At 45.3% G+C, this 19597-nt stretch overlaps 2 protein-coding genes across 3 annotated transcripts in view; one reads left to right on the forward strand and one right to left on the reverse strand.

Moving 5' to 3' along the window:
- slc25a23a (solute carrier family 25 member 23a) overlaps positions 1–5377 on the reverse strand; it is a 31729-nt gene extending 26352 nt beyond the window's left edge. Inside the window, exon 1 of one of the 2 annotated variants that reach the window (XM_060899162.1) lies at positions 4862–5377. In XM_060899162.1, coding sequence (XP_060755145.1) covers positions 4862–5050 — 189 coding nt within the window. In that variant the 5' untranslated portion in view covers positions 5051–5377. Of the gene's footprint in view, positions 1–4002; positions 4221–4861 lie in introns of those variants that run through there. The other variant, XM_060899163.1, reaches the window with a different exon arrangement.
- A 9007-nt stretch (positions 5378–14384) lies between these two features.
- Positions 14385–18338, forward strand: si:ch211-196h16.12 (regulator of G-protein signaling 4). Its single transcript, XM_060899585.1, has 5 exons — positions 14385–14482; positions 15510–15566; positions 15659–15711; positions 15864–16027; positions 17700–18338. Exons 1-5 carry the CDS (start codon positions 14439–14441, stop codon positions 17865–17867), a joined length of 486 nt encoding a protein of 161 aa, XP_060755568.1. The 5' UTR covers positions 14385–14438; the 3' UTR covers positions 17868–18338.
- Positions 18339–19597: the final 1259 nt, after the last annotated feature.

The following is a 19597-nucleotide window of genomic DNA, read 5'->3' on the forward strand; positions in this document are numbered from 1 at the left end:
AAAACATTTAAACACAAAACTGGCAACAAGAACAGTGTGTTTTTCAGACAAGCGCGCATGCACACAGCCAGTTTGTCACTACATAGTGACACTACATATAGAGTCTAGAGCCATTTTGGATCCTACCTCCTATGCTCTCTGAAGAGGTCTTATGCTGTACTGTTTTGTAATACAGTAGACTCGGGCTCTGTCCCAAATCACATACCACTACATTAAATACTGGGTCAAAATAATCAGCAAAATGTGGAACCAATATTTTTGAATATTTTGCTTCCTACTCTGTGTGCTTCATAGGGCATTGAATAACACCTACACCCTACAGAGTGCACACTAGGTCCAATAGGGAGTCTCGGCTTGGATCTGAAGACTAGACTAAGGCGAAAATCCCCAAAAAGTTCCCCACCTCCTACAGAAGTGCACTAGTACACAGGGAACAAGGGGGTACTTGGGATTTCACATCCTACCTACATCTCCAACCGAGTGACCTTCTCCCCCCCCCAAATCACATACTACTACTACACTACAAACGGAGTCAAAATAGTAATCTAAATGTCATGGTCATACAGGATGCCACAAGTCAGTTGGTGAAATTTCTGCCCCAGTTAACTGTACATGCTATTACGAAATGGAAGTGTCTAGGAGCAACAATAGACCATGCAATCTGACAGAGTGAGGCCACCAGGTACTGAAGCACATACAAATCACTCACTACAGGGTATAAACCTGGCTCTGGAAGCAACATCAGCACAAGAACGGTGCATCATGAAATGGGTTTCCATGGCCACGAAGCTGCACACAAGCCTAAGATCAAGATCACCATGCAATCCCAGGCTTTGGCTCGAGTGCTGTAAAGCATCATGACTGGACTCTGGAACAGTGGAACCGTGTTCTCTGGAGTGATGAATCACGCTTCAGTATCTAGTAGTCTGATGGATGCCAGGAGAACACTACCTACCAGACTGCACAGCACCAGCACTGATGTGTCATGGAGGATGGATAGTGGTGTTCAGGGTTTGGGCCTAGACCATTAGATTCTACCAAATTTATCCCAACAGTTTGGGAAAAACCCTTTCCTGTTCCAACATGACTGACAAGTTTGGTGCATGAACCTGCACAGAGCCATGACCTCAACCCCATGCTCATTAAAATCCAGACCTCCTCGCTCACCAATCAGTGCTCATATTCACACAGCCACACTCCAACATCTTGGCCTTTCCATTAGAGATCATCATCAGAGCAAAGCAGCACGAACAAGTCTAAGGGTAGTGTCTCACTGGGCTGTGACAGCCCGCGACTAGTTGGAGACGCAACAATTGCGATAAAATATGCGAATTAGCGACAATTTTCACTTGGAATCACACAGAATTGATATTCGCATATTTTACCACAATTGTTGTCTCCAACTAGTCGCAGGCTGTCGCAGCCTGGCTTTCCTTCGGCAGGCAGGGAAGTAGAGGAAGCCTCATGGAAACTGACTTGAGAAGGGTTCGCGACGGCTTTGTGACACCAGCGACGCACTTGCGGCTATTTTGAGAGAAATTTTGTCGCACGAATTTTTTGAACATGTTCAAAATTTCAGTGACGAAGGCGCGACACTTTGCGACTCGTGCGAGGAAATTGAGAAGCCCCGCGAATGTTACAAGACACTTTTGAAACTCTCTTATATCCCTTTACACACTCATCCAGAAGGGTAATTTTGCACAAGGCCATCTGTCTACAGCAGGAAAAATAAAATAAAGCGCGTCTGGAAAAATCCCAAGGGAGCCTGGAGCCAGATTTGTGACGTCACGTGCAGATCCGCCAGCAGGCTGAGAGACAAACACAGGAACACCTAATTTAGGCTACGTTTACATTACGTCGAATCAGCGGATCATCAGATTAACGTTCTTAAAACGATTCGCGTTTACACTAAAACTGTTAGCCGTGCACACAGCAACACCAATACGCGGATACGCTCGGCTCCGCAGGCATCCTGCGCTCCAAATCACTCCGCCCTGAACAGCGAGTGCCCTCTGGAGGGTGTGCACTCCGGCCCTGCGCAGCTCACAGAGCGCGCGAGTGAAGTGAACAAGCCACGATTCGGGACTGAGCCGCTGTGTGTGAGATCCCAGCGCATATCACTTATTACTTGCAAGTGGAAGGATGGCAAGCCTAAAGACAATCATAACTACACAATGGGCAGTATTTGCATCAGTATTTGCAGTATTTTCATACTTTTATACTCTTTAATGAAAGGTGATACAAGGCGGAAGTCTGCGCCGTTTTTCAGCAGTCGCGTCACATGACCAACGCCAGCGAATCAGGAAGGTGGAGGTCACAGTGACGTTGTCCAATGAGACGCCAGCTAGAGCTCAGCACAGCGTATTCGCGTATTCTCAATGTTTACACAGCACTGGAGCTGATACGATCTAGATTGAATACGTGGACGCTGGTGGATTCCCGTTTCCCCGCTTTTTCAGGGGGGTTAATGTAAACGGACAGTGCATCTGCGAAGAAAACGAGACAGATACGGTCTAGTGTAAACGTAGCCTTAGAGTATAGTCTCGTATTTCTTACCCTGGCAACAGTCAACTTGTGAATTGCTGATTTTCTTGGTCTTTTTCTCAGCTCTGCTTGGTCCTCGGCTTCGAGGGCCTCAGTAGATGTGGCACTTCGCCTTCTGTCAGAGGAGACGAACACGGCTGGCTCCTTTGGTGACGCTGACACAAATGGAGACGGTGTTGCTTTGGGCATTCTAACAGATGGAACTGCGTCTTTTTTTCAGATCAAGTTGCTTCTTGAAGCCCATTTCCCACTGCAAATAATTCTCAAAGTCGCCGGGTTTTATGAAGTGAGCCCCGCATATGACGCTGTAGTATGTTCCCAGTTTTTCCGGGTGCCTTGCACGACGCGCTCCCATTTCTCTCTCATTGTCCGGTCTTTTGGGAAACAATTAGTACTAATCCCATCATGATTGGTGTTGCTACACCCTCCTACGATACATCTGTTAACCATTTTAATAATTACACGATAACGTTGAAGAAATTTGCAGAAAACCACCAGGTCGTTTTCTCATAAACAAACCAGCGCTGACGTAGGAGTCAGAGGGAGGCGTCCCACACGCAACGTCACGAAAATCAAATGTTTCCCGGGAAATCCAAATGGCAAGTTTTTTCAGAGGCGGACCAATTCGCCTCAAATGACTTGATTTCAACTGAATTTTTCTGGTATTGCGCAAGGTAAAAAAAAAAAAAAAATTGCACGAAATGCAAAACGTGACAGATATTTGACCGAAGTTCAATATAAAATTAGAGAATTACATTGATCTTGCTCCTAAATATACCCAAGATGTGCCCTTCAGAGGGCATATTCTGGACCGATTTCTTTTTTTTTTTAATGAAAGTATGTCCCTTTACACACTCATCCAGAAGGGTAATTTTGCACAAGGCCATCTGTCTACAGCAGAAAAAAATAAACTAAAAACAAAACATATCTGGAAAAATCCCAAGGGAGTCTGGAGCCAGATTCGTGATGTCATCTGCGGAAGCGCCAGCAGGCTGCGCGAGCTTTGCACGGTTTCAGTGCGCAGCCTGTGTATACCAAGCGCTCCCGTTTCTCTCTCATTGTCCGGTCTTTTGGGAAACGATGAGTACTAATCCCATCATGATTGGTGTTGCTACACCCTCCTACGATACATCCGTTAACCATTTTAATAATTACGCGATAACGTTGAAGAAATTTGCAGAAAACCACCAGGTCGTTTTCTCATAAACAAACCAGCACTGATGTAGGATTCAGAAGGAGGCGTCCCGCACGTGACGTCACGAAAATTAATGTTTGCTGGGAAATCCAAATGCCAAGTTTTTTCAAAGGCGGACGCATTCGCCTCAAATGGCTCGATTTCAACTGAATACCAGAAAGGTATTGCGCAAGGTAAAACAAAATTGCACAAAATGCAACAGATATTTGACCAAAGTTTAATATAAAATAAGGGAATTGCATTGATCTTGCTCCTGAATTTACCTGTGACATGCACTTTAACAAGCTCATACAGGTGTGAGGTGTCCACCTATAGTACTTGGAAGTGCTGGAGGATGTACAATTACTCCTGGTGAGAGTACATGGGGGCGGCACGGTGGTGTAGTGGTTAGCGCTGTCGCCTCACAGCGAGAAGGTCCGGGTTCGAGCCCCATCTTTCTGTGCGGAGTTTGCATGTTCTCCCCGTGTCCGCGTGGGTTTCCTCCGGGTGCTCCGGTTTCCCCCACAGTCCAAAGACATGCAGGTTAGGTTAACTGGTGACTCTAAATTGAGCGTAGGTGTGAATGTGAGTGTGAATGGTTGTCTGTGTCTGTGTGTCAGCCCTGTGATGACCTGGCGACTTGTCCAGGGTGTACCCCGCCTTTTGCCCGTAGTCAGCTGGGGTAGGCTCCAGCTTGCCTGCGACCCTGTAGAACAGGATAAAGCGGCTAGAGATAATGAGATGAGATGAGAGTGCATAGGGAGGATGGTCCTACAGGACTCCAAATGGCTTCTTTCTTTGTCAGAAAGCGGTTTGGGACTCAACCTTATGACCTATAGAAGTGAGATAAGTGCACGACCCTTTTCAAGTGCAAGTACAATATGTTCTAGCTGTAGGTGAGGGTTCTGTTCTGTTCTGACCCCATGATGGTGTTCTTGTATGGTCATGGTATTAGTTAGAATTGCGGGGGGGGGGGGGGGGGGGGGGGGGATGTCACGTGGTTTGCGGTCAGAACTCGTTTCGGTTTCGTATTGCTGCACGATCAGTCTGCTGAGACCGAGTCGATCGTTTATAGAAATAGAAATATAAAAAAAAAAAAAAAAAGTGTGTGTGTGTGTGTGTTCGGTCGGTATTTGTACATACCGCCTCCGCAGATGTGCGCGTGAGCAGCCCCCGCGCCGCCAGCCCCGCCCTCAGCTCCTTAACGTCAATCCGTCCGTCTTTATTAGTGTCCAGCTGGTCGAAGAGTTCGGTCCAGAGCCGCTTGCGCTCTGGATCCGTTTCGGGTCCGTTCTCCTGGCACCCGGTACCGGACCTCCGCGGCGCGGCCATGTGAGCGAGCGAGTGCGCGCGCGCGCGTGCGGTGTCTCTACAGCACAGTCCGCTTCGGGTTACTTTATTAGTGGAAAACCATCAGCGCGCTCCCGTGCGCACCTTCTGAAGGAAACAAACAAACGATCAGAACACCGCTGACCTTGGTGCGTCTCGACAGCCGAATTTCCGGTTCCGTTAATGACAGACGCACAGCGGCGTTAAGCAGCCAGTATGTTGTGCGCTCGCTCTCTCTCTCTCCAAACCAGGAAGTAATCGAACCCTTCTTTTTTTCCGGGTTTTGAAACCCAGTGCGCGCGCGGATTCACTGCAGCTGCGTAATAGCTCAGAGATCAGCTCTGTCCCAAATCACACGGACGCTCGTGCACTATGGTAACCACGCCCCCCTCCGTTTTTTCTCATCTCATTATCTCATCTCATCTCATTATCTCTAGCCGCTTTATCCTGTTCTACAGGGTCGCAGGTAAGCTGGAGCCTATCCCAGCTGACTACGGGCGAAAGGCGGGGTACACCCTGGACAAGTCGCCACGTCATCACAGGGCTGACACATAGACACAGACAACCATTCACACTCACATTCACACCTACGGTCAATTTAGAGTCACCAGTTAACCTAACCTGCATGTCTTTGGACTGTGGGGGAAACCGGAGCACCTGGAGGAAACCCACGCGGACACGGGGAGAACATGCAAACTCCGCACAGAAAGGCCCTCGCCGGCCCCGGGGCTCAAACCCAGGACCTTCTTGCTGTGAGGCGACAGCGCTAACCACTACACCACCATGCCGCCTCCGTTTTTTCTTTCTTTCTTTCTTTTTTTTTTTAAACAGGTGATACAGCTTGCTTACATTGAGAAGGTTGTCTATGACCAACTCACACATCCATCCATCCATCCATCCATCCAGTTCTACAGGGTCGCTGGATCCAATCCCAGCTAGCTATCTCACTGGGCTGCGACAGCTTGCGAAAGAGTTTCGAAAGTGTCTTGAAACATTCGCAGGGCTTCTCAATTTCCTCGTATGAGTAGCTCCTTCGTCGCTGAAATTTTGAACATGTTCCAAAAATTCGTGCAACAAAATCTCATCTCATTATCTCTAGCCGCTTTATCCTGTTCTACAGGGTCGCAGGCGAGCTGGAGCCTATCCCAGCTGACTACGGGCGAAAGGCGGGGTACACCCTGGACAAGTCGCCAGGTCATCACAGGGCTGACACATAGACACAGACAACCATTCACACTCACGTTCACATCTACGGTCAATTTAGAGTCACCAGTTAACCTAACCTGCATGTCTTTGGACTGTGGGGGAAACCGGAGCACCTGGAGGAAACCCACGCGGACACGGGGAGAACATGCAAACTCCGCACAGAAAGGCCCTCGCCGGCCCCGGGGCTCAAACCCAGGACCTTCTTGCTGTGAGGCGACAGCGCTAACCACTACACCACCATGCCGCCTCCGTTTTTTCTTTCTTTCTTTCTTTTTTTTTTTTAAACAGGTGATACAGCTTGCTTACATTGAGAAGGTTGTCTATGACCAACTCACACATCCATCCATCCATCCATCCATCCAGTTCTACAGGGTCGCTGGATCCAATCCCAGCTAGCTATCTCACTGGGCTGCGACAGCTTGCGAAAGAGTTTCGAAAGTGTCTTGAAACATTCGCAGGGCTTCTCAATTTCCTCGTATGAGTAGCTCCTTCGTCGCTGAAATTTTGAACATGTTCCAAAAATTCGTGCAACAAAATCTCATCTCATTATCTCTAGCCGCTTTATCCTGTTCTACAGGGTCGCAGGCGAGCTGGAGCCTATCCCAGCTGACTACGGGCGAAAGGCGGGGTACACCCTGGACAAGTCGCCAGGTCATCACAGGGCTGACACATAGACACAGACAACCATTCACACTCACGTTCACATCTACGGTCAATTTAGAGTCACCAGTTAACCTAACCTGCATGTCTTTGGACTGTGGGGGAAACCGGAGCACCCGGAGGAAACCCACGCGGACATGGGGAGAACATGCAAACTCCGCACAGTAAGGCCCTCGCCGGCTGCGGGGCTTGAACCCAGACCTTCTTGCTGTGAGGCGACAGCGCTAACCACTACACCACCGTGCCGCCCAAAAACTGTCGCTAATTTGCATATTTTATCGCAATTGTTGTGTCTCCAACTAGTCGCAGGCTGTCGCAGCCCAGTGAGATACTGGCTTATGGGTGGGTGAGAGGTGGGGTACACTCTCGACAAGTCGGCAGATCATCACAGGGCTGATACACAGACACACAACCATTCACACTTACGGTTAATTTAGAGCCACCAATTAGCCTAACCTGCATATCTTTGGACTGTGAGGGGAAACCGGAGCACCCGGAGGAAACCCACACAGACACCATGCAAACTCTGCACTGAAAGGCCTTCACTGGCCGCTGGGCTCGAACCCAGAACCTTCTTGCTGTGAGGTGACAGCGCAAACCACTACACCACTGTGCTGCCTTAATTATTACTCATTCTAACTCAATAGTCTTAATCTCTAACAACAACTTAAGAAAGTGAGTAGTTTTTACGCAGAACTTCATGACGTGCCGCCATTCGCGTGCAATGAGAGTGGCTTCATGGGAAATCTACCTTGCTTTTTGCAAAACACGAAGCAATGAGCTTGGAGACACCGCGGTGAAAATCACTTGGAGGACTCCATACGCCGGTAAATAGAAAGCTAGTAAAAAAGTAATTAAATATTAACCCTGTCTTCCTGCACATAACTTTATAGTGTCTATTGTTTTTTTTTTTAATGCTGTCGTCACCATGCTGTTTAATGTCTGTTTATACTACACTATTTCGTGCTTTTCATGCATTTCATTCTTTTTCCCCATATTGCATGAAACCTGTGATTTGCTTAATAATGTGGAACAGTGTCCTCAATTAGTTTTTCTTTAATTTGGCTCACCTGGCAAACTAAAACTAGTATCTCACTGGGCTGCGACAAATTGCGAACGTCATTTGCGAGAGAGTTTCGAAAGTGTCTTGAAACATTCGCGGGGCTTCTCGATTTCCTCGCATGAGTCTCAAAGTGTCGCTCTTTCATCGCTGAAATTTTGAACATGTTCAAAAAATTCCTGCGACAAAATTTCTCTCAAAATAGCCGCAAATGCGTCGCTGGTGTCGCAAAGCCGTCGCGAACCCTTCTCAAGTCAGTTTCCGTGAGGCTTCCTCTACTTCCCTGCCTGCCGAGGGAGAGCCGGGCTGCGACAGCCTGCGACTAGTTGGAGACACAACAATTGCGGTAAAATATGCGAATATCAATTCCGTGTGATTCCAAGTGAAAATTGTCGCCAATTTGCATATTTTATCGCAATTGTTGTGTCTCCAACTACAGTAGTTGCGGGCTGTCGCAGCCCAGTGAGACACTACCCGAACTGCCAAACATGTCTGTTAGAGTGATGGCAGTGATATAAACAGACAGGAGAAACATCACAATTGAAAAATTTCATTAAAAAACTAAAAATCATGTCAATTTTTTTTTTCCACTAAAATTCAAGTTGCATAATTTGGAACACAGCGTAGTTCTGTGATTTTGAATTTGACTATGTATATAACCTCAAAGGAGGATTGAAACTTTGAATAATTTTATACTTTTTTTTTTTTTAAAGATTTTTTTTGGGCTTTTTTCACCTTTATTGGATAGGACAGTGTAGAGACAGGAAATGAGCAAGAGAGAGACAGGGAGGGATCGGGAAATGACCTCGGGTCAGAATCGAACCCCGGTCCCCGGATTTATGGTATGGCACCTTATCCACCTGAGCCATGACGCCCCCACTTTTTTTTTTTTTTTTTTAAAGTGTAGATTTTCCATAGGGTGGCACGGTGGTGTAGTGGTTAGCGCTGTCGCCTCACAGCAAGAAGGTCCGGGTTCGAGCCCCGGGGCCGGAGAGGGCCTTTCTGTGTGGAGTTTGCATGTTCTCCCCGTGTCCGTGTGGGTTTCCTCCGGGTGCTCCGGTTTTCCCCCACAGTCCAAAGACATGCAGGTTAGGTTAACTGGTGACTCTAAATTGAGCGTAGGTGTGAATGTGAGTGTGAATGGTTGTCTGTGTCTATGTGTCAGCCCTGTGATGACCTGGCGACTTGTCCAGGGTGTACCCCGCCTTTCGCCCGTAGTCAGCTGGGATAGGCTCCAGCTTGCCTGCGACCCTGTAGAACAGGATAAAGCGGCTAGAGATAATGAGATGAGATTTTCCGTTAACTATAGTGGTAGATATAATTTACATCAATGTGTAAATGAAATAGGGTGTCATTTTAATAGATCTGTATGATAAAACATATTAATCCAAAAAGTATGTACATGAATGGAAATGGTATTGAATCAGTCTTTTTGCTCCGTATTGTAGCACCGTTAATCATCCTTTTTAAGGTGGCAGCTTATGGGATGGCAATGCAAGCTCTGCACATTTGAGGATTCTTCAAAAGGGGAGCTTCTCAAGTATTATCGAGTCAAGCACGGTACCTTTGGTCATGGCTATTCAGTACCCTGTCTTCATTTAAGCTGTTGCTCCTTTAAAGCCAGTATCTCACTGGGCTGCGACAGCCTGCGACTAGTTGGAGACACAACAATTGCGATAAAATATGCGAATATCAATTCCGTGTGATTCCAAGTGAAAATTGTCGCTAATTCGCATATTTTATTGCAATTGTTGTGTCTCCAACTAGTCGCGGGCTGTCGCAGCCCAGTGAGATACTGGCTTATGAATTAAATTCTGTTAAACATAAAGTAAATGTAGCAGATTTGTTTTGTTAAATAATAGTCTCACATTCAGTTGCATCTACCTAAGATTTCAATTATATCTACTCATGTTTTTGAGTGGTTTGGACTTAGGGTTACTATTGCATTGACTTAGAATTTTAATTATATCTACTCAATTTTATATTTCATGGTACTCAATGTAGTTATTCAGATCTGCTTCAATTTTTTTATTACGTTTACTTAATTCATAAGGTAAATCTAAATTATTTCACAGCTTTCAAATTTATTCAGTATTTTTGAGTAGAGTATAGTTAGAGTTTTTAGTGTATAAGGATGTGTTTTCACTTATTTCAGCTACAAGAGCATTACTGAGGTCAGACCCTGATGTTCAGATGTTGAGGTTGATGAGGCTCCAGTTCATCCCAAAGGTGTACGGTGGGGGTTGAGTTCAGTCAGGGCTCTGTGCAGGACACGCGAGTTCTTCCACTCCAACCTTCACACACCATGTCTTGTGGTTTGTGCTCAGGGCCATTGTCATCGTCGTCATCATCGTGCTGGAACACGTTTGGACCTGTTGGTTCCAGTGAAGGGAAACTGTAAAGCTAAAGGCATTCTATACAATTGTGTGCGTTTTAATTTTGTGGAAACAGTTTGCTGACGAACCACACATGGGTGTGATGGACAGGTGTCCAAATACTTTTGGCTGTATAACGGACTGTATCTGAGTCAGTAAGATAGCACTGTAAAACAAAATTTATATTTTCTTAATAAGTAAAAAATATCTTGAATATTGGCAAATTCGGCGGCACGGTGGTGTAGTGGTTAGTGCTGTCGCCTCACAGCAAGAAGGTCCTGGGTTCGAGCCCCGGGGCCGGCGAGGGCCTTTCTGTGCGGAGTTTGCATGTTCTCCCCGTGTCCGTGTGGGTTTCCTCCGGGTGCTCCGGTTTCCCCCACAGTCCAAAGACATGCAGGTTAGGTTAACTGGTGACTCTAAATTGAGCGTAGGTGTGAATGTGAGTGTGAATGGTTGTCTGTGTCTTTGTCAGCCCTGTGATGACCTGGTGACTTGTCCAGGGTGTACCCCGCCTTTCACCCGTAGTCAGCTGGGATAGGCTCCAGCTTGCCTGTGACCCTGTACGAGGATAAAGCGGCTAGAGATAATGAGATGAGGAGATGAGATTTTCCGTTAACTATAGTGGTAGATATAATTTACATCAATGTGTAAATGAAATAGGGTGTCATTTTAATAGATCTGTATGATAAAACATATTAATCCAAAAAGTATGTACATGAATGGAAATGGTATTGAATCAGTCTTTTTGCTCCGTATTGTAACACCGTTAATCACTACTCTCAGACGTAAAGATGGGAAGAGGATCACCAATCCCCCTAATTCTGCGCCGACAAATAGTGGAGCAATATCAGAAAGGAGTTCGACAGTGTAAAATTGCAAAGAGTTTGAACATATCATCATCTACAGTGCATAATATCATCAAAAGATTCAGAGAATCTGGAAGAATCTCTGTGCGTAAGGGTCAAGGCTGGAAAACCATACTGGGTGCCCGTGATCTTCGGGCCCTTAGACGGCACTGCATCACATACAGGCATGCTTCTGTATTGGAAATCACAAAATGGGCTCAGGAATATTTCCAGAGAACATTATCTGTGAACACAATTCACCGTGCCATCCGCCGTTGCCAGCTAAAACTCTATAGTTCAAAGAAGAAGCCGTATCTAAACATGATCCAGAAGCACAGACGTCTTCTCTGGGCCAAGGCTCATTTAAAATGGACTGTGGCAAAGTGGAAAACTGTTCTGTGGTCAGACGAATCAAAATTTGAAGTTCTTTATGGAAATCAGGGACGCCGTGTCATTCGGACTAAAGAGGAGAAGGACGACCCAAGTTGTTATCAGCGCTCAGTTCAGAAGCCTGCATCTCTGATGCTATGGGGTTGCATTAGTGCGTGTGGCATGGGCAGCTTACACATCTGGAAAGACACCATCAATGCTGAAAGGTATATCCAGGTTCTAGAGCAACATGTGCTCCCATCCAGACGACGTCTCTTTCAGGGAAGACCTTGCATTTTCCAACATGACAATGCCAAACCACATACTGCATCAATTACAGCATCATGGCTGCGTAGAAGAAGGGTCCGGGTACTGAACTGGCCAGCCTGCAGTCCAGATCTTTCACCCATAGAAAACATTTGGCGCATCATAAAACGGAAGATACGACAAAAAAGACCTAAGACAGTTGAGCAACTAGAATCCTACATTAGACAAGAATGGGTTAACATTCCTATCCCTAAACTTGAGCAACTTGTCTCCTCAGTCCCCAGACGTTTACAGACTGTTGTAAAGAGAAAAGGGGATGTCTCACAGTGGGAAACATGGCCTTGTCCCAACTTTTCTGAGATGTTGTTGTCATGAAATTTAAAATCACCTAATTTTTCTCTTTAAATGATACATTTTCTCAGTTTAAACATTTGATATGTCATCTATGTTCTATTCTGAATAAAATATGGAATTTTGAAACTTCCACATCATTGCAATCCGTTTTTATTTACAATTTGTACTTTGTCCCAACTTTTTTGGAATCGGGGTTGTAATAGTCTCACATTCAGTTGCATCTACCTAAGATTTCAATTATATCTACTCATGTTTTTGAGTGGTTTGGACTTGAGGGTTACTATTGCATTGACTTAGAATTTTAATTATATCTACTCAATTTTATATTTCATGGTACTCAATGTAGTTATTCAGATCTGCTTCAATTTTATTATGTTTACTTAATTCATAAGGTAAATCTAAATTATTTCACAGCTTTCAAATTTATTCAGTATTTTTGAGTAGAGTATAGTTAGAGTTTTTAGTGTATAAGGATGTGTTTTCACTTATTTCAGCTACAAGAGCATTACTGAGGTCAGACCCTGATGTTCAGATGTTGAGGTTGATGAGGCTCCAGTTCATCCCAAAGGTGTACGGTGGGGGTTGAGTTCAGTCAGGGCTCTGTGCAGGACACGCGAGTTCTTCCACTCCAACCTTCACACACCATGTCTTGTGGTTTGTGCTCAGGGCCATTGTCATCGTCGTCATCATCGTGCTGGAACACGTTTGGACCTGTTGGTTCCAGTGAAGGGAAACTGTAAAGCTAAAGGCATTCTATACAATTGTGTGCGTTTTAATTTTGTGGAAACAGTTTGCTGACGAACCACACATGGGTGTGATGGACAGGTGTCCACATACTTTTGGCTGTATAACGGACTGTATCTGAGTCAGTAAGATAGCACTGTAAAACAAAATTATATTTTCTTAAGTAAAAAATATCTTGAATATTGGCAAATTCGGCGGCACGGTGGTGTAGTGGTTAGCGCTGTCGCCTCACAGCAAGAAGGTCCTGGGTTCGAGCCCCGGGGCCGGCGAGGGCCTTTCTGTGCGGAGTTTGCATGTTGTCCGCGTGGGTTTCCTCCGGGTGCTCCGGTTTCCCCCACAGTCCAAAGACATGCAGGTTAGGTTAACTGGTGACTCTAAATTGAGCGTAGGTGTGAGTGTGAATGGTTGTCTGTGTCTATGTGTCAGCCCTGTGATGACCTGGCGACTTGTCCAGGGTGTACCCCGCCTTTCGCCCGTAGTCAGCTGGGATAGGCTCCAGCTTGCCTGCGACCCTGTAGAAGGATAAAGCGGCTACAGATAATGAGATGAGATTGGCAAATTCATCTAATTTCTGTTTTAGTAGATAGTTTTTGCACAAATAAAATATTATTAAGCCTATAAGTAGATATTCTTCCTCATTTCAAGCTTGCTCTATTGGCAAGTCTTTGTTTTTTGAAGGAAATGAAATTATCTGATATTAGAATAACACCATTTAAAGCATGAACTAGTTAAAAAAAAGTCAAAACGGGTTTAATAATCTATATGTTATATAATAATCTCATCATGAAAAATGAGTGTTTTGGGTTTTTTCCTTTCAGATATTTTCACTGGCTAAGATATCATCTTTTTTTTTTTTTTTCCCCCCAGTGAGACTCGAGCGCAAAATTCATGTATATTTATATTATATTTCTTTTTTAAATAAAAACAACAGATGTGTCTGTGACTATATTTGGATTTCAGGGAACGAGCTATACATTTCCTTTCAAGTGTATCATTAATATTTCATATCAGATGAATCATTGCCTTTTCAATGTGTTTCGTGTGAAATATACTGCTAATGGACTATTCTATGGGTGTATACACGTACACACACACACACACACACTCCCCACCTGTCATATTTGTCATCTCTTCAATTAGTTTTATATACTGTATAGAGAGAGAACACCACACACACACTGTGCATGTCTCCTGTTCATAATAAACCCATATAAAAAGACACACACCTCTCCTGAAAGACTACAATCAACAACTATTGTCCTGATTAGTCCACAGCCCGGAGGACATTATGACCCGTAATTGCTTTATTGTAAGCACTGACTTTGTTTGACAGCCCTCAGGGAAACCTTTACACACCACACACCCACACACACACCCTAATATCTTTGTGTATTCAGCGATGAAACATGAGATAAGCAGCTATATAAGAGACCGAGGCAGGAACAGAGAGAAAAACAGTGTGCTGAAGATCTCTCTCTGTCTCACTCTCTCTCTCTCTCGAATAGTCTGTGATGTGTAAGGGGCTCTCTGCCCTCCCTGCATCATGCCTGGAGAAGTGAGTACTGGTGTGTCTGTGTGTTGTGTTAGTTTTAAATTTTAAGACATTTACTTTATTTAATTCTTATTTATTTACTTTTACGGCACGCTAATTTTTACTTCTGGTGACTGAAGAGTTGAGAAAGATGGAGCAAAGTGAAGTGATTTTTTTTTTTTGTCTGATACTCAGAAATAAAATAAAAACTTTTTTCTCTCGGGTGAGACTTGTCTATGTTGGTGTTAAAGGTCAGTGTAGTGTATTAAGAGTATTCATCTCATCTCATTATCTGTAGCCGCTTTATCCTGTTCTACAGGGTCGCAGGCAAGCTGGAGCCTATCCCAGCTGACTACGGGCGAAAGGCGGGGTACACCCTGGACAAGTCGCCAGGTCATCACAGGGCTGACACATAGACACAGACAACCATTCACACTCACATTCACACCTACGGTCAATTTAGAGTCACCAGTTAACCTAACCTGCATGTCTTTGGGCTGTGGGGGAAACCGGAGCACCCGAAGGAAACCCACGCGGACACGGGGAGAACATGCAAACTCTGCACAGAAAGGCCCTCGCCGGCCCCGGGGCTCGAACCTGCCCGGACCTTCTTGCTGTGAGGCGACAGCGCTAACCACTACACCACCGTGCCGCCCCCGTATTAAGAGTATATATATATATATATATATATATATCTCCAGTGAATATTGTTTTGGTTCTTTAGTTTATCTTTTTAAATATTTTCAGTTGTAATATTGCACACGAGGGTAGGTGAAAAAGTTCTAAGACAGATGTTATAATTTCAAAAGGTGTGAAAGACTTCCCCCAGAATTCTACAAAGAAGGCATTCTCCAATGGAAACATCACTTGCAGAAGTGTTTAGACTTAAATAGAGGATTCGTAGAGAAATAGCTTTGTTATTTTCATAAATAAAGATTTTTTTTTCAATTTGTCTTAGAACTTTTTGACTTACCCTCGTATATCCTCTTAAGATGTTTTTTAGTGTTTTAAGGATTTGTTAAATCTGTTATTGTGCGCGTTTGTGTTTTAGGGCAAAGGGGATGAAGGTGAAGCTAACACACCTGGCTGAAAAACCATACAAACAAAAGTAAAAAAAAAAACACACACACACAGCTTGACCAAGTTACCATCATCTACCCGATCTGATTTGTTTCCGCTGTAATTTTCTTTCTCTCTCAGATCTCGTGAGGAAAAAACTCCTCCTGATCTCGGGTCTCTGCTCCACAGCAAGGGTAAGAATCTTCTCACCACTTTTGTAATTTTTACTTTCTAAACTGCTTTACTTCTTTAGTGGACGCTTGTCATTGAAATCATCATTTTGGCATGCAGAAATTTGACGCCATACTAAAAGTTCCCTGTACTTTTCCTGCCTTTGCTCTCTCAGAGGGTCTGAAGCTGTTCTGCTGGTTCCTGCGCTCGGAGTTCAGTGAGGAGAACCTGGCCTTCTGGCTTGCCTGTGAGGAATACAAGACCATGCCTGAGACCAAACTGTCCTCAAAAGCCCAGAGCATCTGCACTCAGTTCATCAACCCTGACGCCCCACAGGAGGTACGGAGAAAACAATTAGCTCTAACCTTAAAGGGGAACTGAAGGCAAATTTTTTATTATCAAAATTCTATTTCTCATTTTATTAAATATCGGAATGCATTTTTGTTCACGGGGCGGCACGGTGGTGTAGTGGTTAGCACTGTCGCCTCACAGCAAGAAGGTCCTGGGTTCGAGCCCCGGGGCCGGCGAGGGCCTTTCTGTGTGGAGTTTGCATGTTCTCCCCGTGTCCGCGTGGGTTTCCTCCGGGTGCTCCGGTTTCCCCCACAGTCCAAAGACATGCAGGTTAGGTTAACTGGTGACTCTAAATTGAGCGTAGGTGTGAATGTGAGTGTGAATGGTTGTCTGTGTCTATGTGTCAGCCCTGTGATGACCTGGCGACTTGTCCAGGGTGTACCCCGCCTTTCACCCATAGTCAGCTGGGATAGGCTCCAGCTCGCCTGCGACCCTGTAGAAGGATAAAGCGGCTAGAGATAATGAGATGAGATGAGATTTTTGTTCACGGGGCGGCACGGTGGTGTAGTGGTTAGCGCTGTCGCCTCACAGCAAGAAGGTCCGGGTTCGAGCCCCGTGGCCGGCGAGGGCCTTTCTGTGCGGAGTTTGCATGTTCTCCCCGTGTCCGCGTGGGTTTCCTCCGGCTGCTCCGGTTTCCCCCACAGTCCAAAGACATGCAGGTTAGGTTAACTGGTGACTCTAAATTGAGCGTAGGTGTGAGTGTGAATGGTTGTCTGTGTCTATGTGTCAGCCCTGTGATGACCTGGCGACTTGTCCAGGGTGTACCCTGCCTTTTGCCCGTAGTCAGCTGGGATAGGCTCCAGCTAGCCTGCGACCCTGTAGAACAGGATAAAGCGGCTAGAGATAATGAGATGAGATGAGATTTTTGTTAGCTATTTTGTCGCTGCTATAGCGAGTTCTGAGTGTTTGAAATCTGCTCTGTAATATATCAATCCATATGTCAAAGCAATGGCTGTAAACAAGATTTGTTGAGACCTGTGCGAGACATCGTAGGACGGAAATAAAACGTTCAGCGGAAATCAATCAAAGTGACCAACATCTGCCAATGTTGTCAAAAGACGTGCGCGCCCTCTTTCGAATGCTGACGTAATCAAGCCGGAAGTTTTGTTTGTTTTGATAGCAATCAGGAAAGTTTGAAAAAAGTACGCAGTAATCGTCATTTAAACTCGTTTTTGTGCAATATTTCATTTGGAAAACAGTTTTCAAAATGGCGGCACTGACACCTGGCTGACGCTTCACGTTTCAAAGTCTCGCACAAGTCTCGTGAAGATCGCGCGGATAAGCGACGCCTGCCGTGGACCAAACGAACTACATTCAACACGGCTAAAAACCGAACAGGCCGATAAGTGTAATATTTAATTACAATTAGTTGCCAATACGAGTCACGATATAAGGTTAGTAAAACCAAAAACGTAATTGAATAACGCGTTAATTAAGAAATAAAGCAAGTTTAAAAATGACTTCAGTTCTCCTTTAATTAAGACATAGCTCCGCCTCTTTACCTAACTCAGAGTTTCTAATAAAGTAGCTGGGAATGGAGGAGGATAGTCAATGTTTTTAATATAATTCATTTTCCAAACAGCAGGGGGCTGTAAATCTGACACACTGCCCCTTTAAAGATCTGCCAGATCTGTTGTTTAACTTGTGTTTATGTTTGTAGGTGAATCTGGACAGCGAGACGCGTGAGGCGCTGATGGACAGGATGGACACGCCCGATGCCAACACATTTGCCGAAGCTCAGCAGTACATCTTTACCCTGATGGCCAAAGACTCGTTCTCTCGCTTCCTACAGTCGCCTTACTACAAGCAAAGAGCCAGAGGGTGTTAGATGTAACATCACAACCTCCCTGGCGTCTCTGCCATGTCCACTAGCAATAGTAAGAGTGTTAATGTAGATGCTAGTTTACTTTAGCTACGTCTCAAATTGTTCACTTTTCAATGAATAAGCGAATGATAGACTACAAATATTGAAATTTCTGAAAAGGGATTCCAGATTTCTGGAAGCCATCAGAGGAAACCACATCGCTACAGGTTTGGTAAACTAAGAGCACCCATGGTGAGTTGTAAAATAAGTGGCTGCTCCTGTGGATTCTGTTTCATTAATACAAAATTATTAGTGTTTGACTACTACTAATTCAATAATGTGTAGAGCGTTAGTATTTAGTACATGGTGTGCGATTTGAGATGTAGCCATGCTGTAGCATTTAGTCTTCACGCATCGCTGTGTGCTCTGTGTTCACATAAAAAGTCATACAATGTAGCAAATATTGAAGAGGAATAAATATATCTGAGAAATTGAGCTCATGTGGACTTGTTTTATAGAATCACACACATACATGTATCACAGGGTACCATACACTCCTTTACACACCCTGGGGCAATTTATCTTCGCCAGTCCACCTGACGGCATGTTTTTGGAAGGTGGAAGGAAACCGGAGAACCCAGAGGAAACCCATACGAACATGGTGAGAACACGTATAACTCCACACATACTCCTTTTTGACCAACAGGGAACAGGTTTGTGAACCGGTTCCATTCAGGATTCTTTGAACCTTGGTGCCAGCTCGTGAACCAGCCCAAATTTTCACCAGTTTTAAACAGAACCGTTGTAATCATGGATGCGTCAGGAACGGAGGGCGTGGCACAATTCATCCAAAAGCCGCTTTATCCTGTCCTACAGGGTCACAGGCGAGCTGGATCCTATCCCAGCTGACTGTGGGCGAGAGGCAGGTGTTGCAAAGCCGGCTCCAGCAAGGCAACATAAACTGGGAGACCACACAGGTTTGCAAATAATATAATTTATTATAATAAAGGATTAAATAGTGATAAATAAGTAGAGTGCAAATCAGTACTAATGGAGTGTAGTGTGGTCAGTCCCAGTGTCACGCAAATGAATCCAAAAAACCCAAGGAGGAGAGCAACCGTGCTGGAATGTTTTGGGGGGCTTTTATAGCTCCTCCCAATCAGGCACACCTGAAACACAATGAAATGCCTGCCACAGGGCAGAGATGTAATTAGATAATCAGGTATACCGGGTTACCAATTGGCAGACCTGCCACGGTTATTACATTCCCCCCCCCTTAAAACAGAAGCCCACCTCAGTGGGATTCTGCACTGGGGGTGTCATGGCTCAGATGGCTAAGACACCATGCCATAAATCCGGGGACCCGGGTTCGATTCCGACCCGAGGTCATTTACTGATCCCTCCCCCGTCTCTCTCTCCCGCTCATTTCCTGTCTCTCTACACAAGCCGGAGCGCGCTGCTTAATTTGAGGGCGAGCAAGCCAGACCGCGCTGCTTAATTTGAGGGCGAGCAAGCCGGAGCGAGCTCCGGAACCTCGGCCAGAGCACTCCGGGAGCAAGCCGGAGCGCGCTGCTTAATTTGAGGGCGAGCAAGCCAGAGCGCGCTGCTTAATTCTCGGACGTTGGCTCCAGCAGCTATTTACACTGGATCCGGTGTAAATAGCTGCCGGATCATAATTACAGTAAACTAGTAAATCCAGTAAAGCCGGAGCGCGCTCTGGAACCTTGGCCGGAGCACTCCTGGAGCAAGCCAGA

This window comes from Neoarius graeffei, chromosome 18, assembly GCF_027579695.1.
Source record: "Neoarius graeffei isolate fNeoGra1 chromosome 18, fNeoGra1.pri, whole genome shotgun sequence".
Classification (NCBI taxonomy): Eukaryota; Metazoa; Chordata; class Actinopteri; order Siluriformes; family Ariidae; genus Neoarius; species Neoarius graeffei.